At 33.2% G+C, this 6,375-nt stretch overlaps 1 protein-coding gene across 1 annotated transcript; it reads right to left on the bottom strand.

The window, feature by feature from the left end:
• Positions 1–259: 259 nt before the first annotated feature.
• LOC25485239 (probable E3 ubiquitin-protein ligase RNF144A) lies at positions 260–838 on the bottom strand. Its single transcript, XM_024775132.1, has 2 exons — positions 471–838; positions 260–374 (listed from the first exon to the last, which is right to left on the bottom strand). Exons 1-2 carry the CDS (start codon positions 836–838, stop codon positions 260–262), a joined length of 483 nt encoding a protein of 160 aa, XP_024630900.1.
• Between the last annotated feature and the right edge of the window lie 5,537 nt (positions 839–6,375).

The raw sequence follows: 6,375 nt of genomic DNA, 5'->3' as shown, positions 1-6,375 counted from the left end.
ATGATTAATACATGAGGGATCAAGTCAAAGTCTAAAGTGAACATGAAGAACTAAAAACCTGGTTAAGTCTTAGGCTCTACTCAGTTGCATACTTTTTATTGAATGCAATGGACATCATTCACTTTCTAATATTATTCTCTCTTAACATTAACAAATTTACCCTTATGATTAAACACAAACAAATTGAACAAAAAATAATCTATTTGATGAAAAGTAGAAATATGCAAATAGCAGCAATGTCCTTGACAATTATTTAAATCTATTTAACTTGGTTGGCAACCACCATGAGTAGAAGTCCATTGTTCTCCACAAGCATAGCAAAACTCAAACCGGCACCTGCAAACAAACACCACCCTGCACTCACTAATTCAATTCTAAAAACAAACAACTCTCGTAATGATTAACTACATTATCATGTTTAACTGCATAATCACAAACAAGAGTTGCAAATTTGACTTAGACTAACTTACCTGCAAGTGATATGCAAACAACCTTCAGTTTTTTCAACATAGAACTTGCAAGTGGGACACCTTCTCCATTTTTTCTCGTTAGCAAGCTCTCTAACAAGAAGATCTTCACGCCCTCGTTCATCAGCATTCAATGTTTGATACTCCTCACAATCAATCCCGGGATGCCAAGGAACATGACACCTTGCACAAAACAATCTATGACAAAAAGGGCATTCAGATTCCCTAATATCTTCCACCCCTTCATTCTCATCCAACAACATAGCAGAACAATCCTTAAATGGACAGTAGAATTTAGGAACAGTAACAAAAAGAGCTTCACACAATGCATCATTCCACTTATCAAACAATTCTTTAGGAAGCAATGGCATACATGATTCAAGTTCTGTTGTTTTTGGATTTCCAAACAGTTGTATTTGGATTTCCAAATTCTATTATCCACCGAAGTTGTTATTAGGTTGAGTCACGACCAGGTCGCTCTCTTTAAGACGTTTCGTGGCAATGTCCAAAATTGTGCAAGACAGATTATCAACCACGCCGCCTCCAGGATAAAACAAGCCTAGCTACAACTGTTCGATTAACTACTGCATTAGTCACATCCTATTGGATGTGTTTATGACTTTTTTTCTAGTAATTCCTTTCGTCAAAGGATTGAATAATTCTTTATCAGTACGTGCACGATATACTTTAACCGTTCCTTTTAGAGCTCTCTAATTATTCTGTGTTCGTGCCTTAATTATCGTTTCTCACCATTGTGGTAATGATTCTCAATTTTGTGATAGTTGCAGACTATCACAATAAATTAACACTTCGGACAACGGTTTCACCCACTAAGGGTGCTCAGCTAGCAAGTATCTTATTAACTTTCTTCTTCACTAGTTTTCTCTAGTGTTTTCATCTCAGATTCATTCCATAGTGGACTGAGTCAATATCATTTGTTTCAACAAATAACTCATCTAGTGATGCTCAATGGGCAGTCACTGGTCGCTTTAAGACTCATCTGAAGGATGTTCAATTTTGTATCATGTACCACTCATGTACAATATGATACTTCTCATTTGTATCTTGTACCATTCAAGTACGATAGAATACTTCTCATTTGTATCTTGTACTATTCAAGTACAATATGATACTTTTCATAATGTAATCCTAGAGTCATAATCTTCTTAAGGCACCTCATGACTCTTTCAATAGCATGTCAATGCTTCTTATCCGTCTACTAATAAACTTGAACAAAAGTCTCACGACGTGGCCAACGTTGAGTCAGATACATGGCATATCTAAAGACTTGAATGATGCTCACACTCAAGTGTTCTTGAAAAGTTTTACACTTGCAAGTTTACAGTCAAATAATTACATTTCCTTAAGAAATTCTCAACTTTGTGAGATTCATTAGAAAAGTTCGCTTTTCTAATCTAGTAATCTTGAAACCAAGAATTACTTCAACTTTGTATAGGTCTTTCTTATCAATGTTGTTGATAAACAATGATTTCACATAATTCATAACATGAATTTTTAAACCAAATATGAGCAAGTTGTCTTCATAGAGATATATGATCGTGCAAATATTATTTGTCACTTTCATTCACTTTATACTCATTCGATAACATTAGAATGTCAAATTTTTCATGTCATTCCTTAAGAGTATTTTAGACCTCACAAATAATTATCTAACTTACATACCTTGTTTTCTTGTCCATGAATCGCAAAATTTTTCAGGTTGTTCCATATAGATTTCTTCTTCTAGTTCACGATAAAAAAGGCAACTTTCACATCCATTTGGAGTACTATCGAGTTATGAACAACGACTAAAGGGACTAGTACTCTTATGGATATGATTCTAGTGACTAGTGAATAAGTGTCGAAGAAACTATATTTTCTCTTTGTCTAAAACCTTTGACTACAAGGAGAGCCTTGTATTCATCAACCGTACCATCAGGTTTTAGTTCTTTTTTTACTAAAATCCAAATACAACCAATTGATTTTGCAACTATGAGACAAGTCAACCAAGTGTCATGTTTTGTTAGACTCTAGAGAATCCATTTCATCGTTTATTGTTTCTTGCCATAATTCAGCATCCATTAAGGATATAGCTTTTTAAGGCTTAATAGATCTTCTTCCAATGTATAAACCAAGTTTATACTCTTTAGCTATTCCAGCTTTCTTACCTCCTCGAGGTTCTATAACATCTAGTACAATGTTTTCATAACTATTTTTGATTACTGAAATGTGATAAGATATAATGCCTCCACTAGTTCTTAATTTTTTTTAAAAAAGGTAATTTATTTTGCCCTACTAATGTCGCGCTCCCACTAGCGCCCCCACTATTCTTTATTTAAAGGGGTAAATATTTACATAGAAATCAACATTGTTTTATGCTATGATCACTTTAACATTTAGGTCATAAAACCTATATGATTTTTTATTTATAACATACCCAATGAATACACATTCATTGACTCTACTAGTGAGTTCAACTCTCCTGGGTTCAGAATTCAAATATAGTTCAGATAATCTCAAGTTCAAAAATAAGATAAGTTAGGTTGTCTTTTTTTTTTTTTTTTTCTTTTAAAATTTCTTAATTAGAGTTTTTGTTCTTAGACTTAGGTAGTCTATTCAATTTAAATTTTTGTTATAAAAATTGAATATATCAAGCATATCGATTTTATTTTTCAGAATTCACAGTCATCAATAAATATGATAAAATATTATTTTATCATTTCTAGTTTATATGTCATCAAGTTCCCACGTATCTTAATTTTTAAGTTTAGAGATTCGAATTCTCTAAACAATGATTTATATGAACTTTTGGTTCATTTATTTTGTCTACAAAAAATAAAATTATCTAATCATATAACTTTGGAATCAAGTCCAAGTTATTCAAGTTTAAAATTAAACGTTTATTCACGAGTCAAATATTAAAATCACACAACTAATAAAATAGAAGGAGAATTTTAATTCTGAACATACCATTAAAGCGCAATCTCTTCCATAAAAATGCATGGTACATAACTCTCTCTTTAAGTCTGAGCTCAGTCTTATTCAATAGAAATCCGAAATTCAAATTCTTTCTTATCTTGGAGCATGCATCACGTCCAAACCTTCGCACTACATCAAGGAAAAATGGAAATTCTAAATTCTGTTTAGTATGCTAATAAATTCTTGGAGCATGCTAACTTGGGACTATGTATACCCAATATGCCATAAATTCTTACGGTTTAGTATTCTAAATTCCTATGGCAATTCTTTTTACTGTTCGAAAGACACTAACTATCACGTAAATGCCTCTTCAAAAAACTATCACGTAAATGACAATAAGTTTTTTTTAAAAAAACTTATCATTATCAATTCTTGTTACTGTTTAGTAACAAACGAAACCAAATTATTCTCTTGTTACTGTTTTGTAACAAAAGTACGTGACAGCTCGCATTATTTTCTTTTCATCTCCAAACATTTTCTTATGTTTTGTAACAAACTAAACTCGTTCAATTTATCATTATCAATGATAGTCTCAATCAAATGAGTAATGATACATAGACACCCTTAGGTGGTAATACACCCTTTGACACCCACACAAAAATCTAACACGTAGTCACGTGGATCCCGCACAAGCACACTTTCTCTTTTCTCTCCTCTTCTCTCTTCCTATTGCATGGGGTGTACAAGGATGTATGGGAATAAAGAGTGTCTATGTATCATTACTCCAATCAAATACTGGTATTTTGAATTTTTAGTGTTGTTGTTTGAAACAACAATCACCTCATCGTTTCAGTCGAATGATGTATTTGTATTGCTTGATTTATCCTAATTGTATTTAAAGATAATTGAACCTCAATAAATAACTTCTTCGGTAGACATATCAGATAGAAACGTCTTTGTTGTGAATTCAATGAAAAATCACATCAATAACAAATTTGATGTGTCGAGCAAGGGATAGTCAAGCAACCAAAACAAAGTGTATGGAACAATTATAAACACAAGCCAAAAGTAGAAAGCAACAACGAGAGAAAAGGAAGAGAGTGGTTGACCCAGTTCGGTCCAAATTGACCTAGTATGGGGGAGAGAGCAGTCATTCGTTTCACTATATGATGAGTAACGTTACAAAAGAGATGTCAATGAGTTACAAGAAAAAGTTTCCCGCCTAATTTTACCCAAAGCCCCAATCTCTTCCCGTAACCAAGAGACTCAATCCTAAACACTAATGTGAATCAACCCTCAAACCCTAGTGTTTGTTCCCAAGAGACAAACTCTATACAAACCCTAGTTTTGTTGTTGCCATTCCAAACCCTTGTTTAAGCCCCCTCTATCTCAAAGTTTACTCTGATACAAGGTCTATATTTATAGTAAAAGTATCGCTTAATATTTGGAACAAATCTGCACCAAAAAATACGTTTCTGTTATTCGCTGTCAGCGCACCATCGTGCCACGATGCGATCTCATGTATATTTGCCTCAAAACTGAAACCTCCAATCGTGCCACATTGCCCAGCCATCGTGCCACGATTTCTGCAAAATCTGATTTGAAGTTAACTCTCACAGTCTTAAAATTGTTGTTTTTGGATTTCCAAACAGTTGTATTTGGATTTCCAAATTCTATTATCCACCGAAATTATTACTAGGTTGAGTCACGACCAGGTCGCTCTCTTTAAGACGTTTCATGGCACTGCCAAAAATTGTGCAAGACAGACTATCAACCACGCCGCCTCCAAGATAAAACAAGCTCAACTACAACTGTTCGATTAACTACTGTACTGCAGAAAACCGTTCGAGAATTACACCTCCAAATATGGTACTAAACCACTCTTTAATACTGAAACCACTTTAATATGGTATTGTTACCACTCTGTTATGACGCTGAGACCACTCAAATATGATATTAACTCCATTCTAACTTTAAGTTCTCCAAACTATCAATATGATATTACAACCACTCAAATATGGCGATACCATCATTTCTCCTCAATTAGAAAACTATAAAATAATATTTATATACCATTAAGATCATTCTTAATTCCGACGGGACATTGTTATTCCAAATAGGGACTATGATCTTAAAAGTACTCTTTATTCCGAAGGGACATATATTATCGAAGAGACTATGTTTTTAAGACCATTCTTAATTTTGAAGGGGCATTAAACCGAAAAGGGACTATGGTCTTAAAAACACTCTTAATTCCGAAGGGACATAAAAAAGGTGATGAAGAGAAGAAAGACTCGTCAACACAAGTCAAGAAAGGGAGAAGAGAGAAAGAGTTCCCGATAACTCAATGAAACTCTTTGATGTGTTTTTTAAACTGAGTGGAGTCCTCTATTTATATAGAGATTCTGTAACTGTTTTAGCAAAAATTGTGACAACAGTTACTCTAATGGATAAGATTAAAATAGAGTTTATCCATTAATCAGTTCAACAACACTTGTGGATAGAATCAAAAGAAACAAATCCACGAAAGTGGAGGAAACAAACTATTGGATTTGAATGAAGGAAATATAAGAAAAACACATCAATAATTATTATTTTTTCATTGAGTTATCGGAAACTAAATTTTAGTTCAAAAAACTCTTCTTTGATGGAAAGTGATATTCTCGAATAAAAATAATAATAATTATTATTTTTATCATTATCAAGTATTTAAAATTAAATAACGCAGTTTAAACACTACTAATAGTTGTGTTCCAACATTACACTAACGCAGTTTAAACATTACACTATTATTTTTTCTTTGATCTTTGTTTCCACTTGTTTGATGATACATTCAGAACAAAACAGTTTTTGATGAAGATGCTTCGCAGAGTAATGAAGGTGACAGTGATGAATTGGAGGAGTCAATTTGGGAATGGGAATTGGAAGTGATGAGTGAATCCGCAAGGGTTTGTTCGACCTGTAAAGCTTCAGCATATTCGTCAAGGTC

This window comes from Medicago truncatula, chromosome 1 (genome assembly GCF_003473485.1).
Source record: "Medicago truncatula cultivar Jemalong A17 chromosome 1, MtrunA17r5.0-ANR, whole genome shotgun sequence".
NCBI classification, from domain to species: domain Eukaryota; kingdom Viridiplantae; phylum Streptophyta; class Magnoliopsida; order Fabales; family Fabaceae; genus Medicago; species Medicago truncatula.
This window is presented reverse-complemented; position numbering and strand designations above follow the sequence as displayed.

Excerpts from the sequence above, each read along its gene's own strand:
- LOC25485239 (XM_024775132.1), bottom strand. The coding sequence starts at position 838 with ATGCCATTGCTTCCTAAAGAATTGTTTGATAAGTGGAATGATGCATTG. Across the intron at positions 375-470 it reads TGTTTGCATATCACTTGCAG|AATTGAATTAGTGAGTGCAG; the intron begins GTAAGTTAGTCT and ends GTTTGTTTTTAG.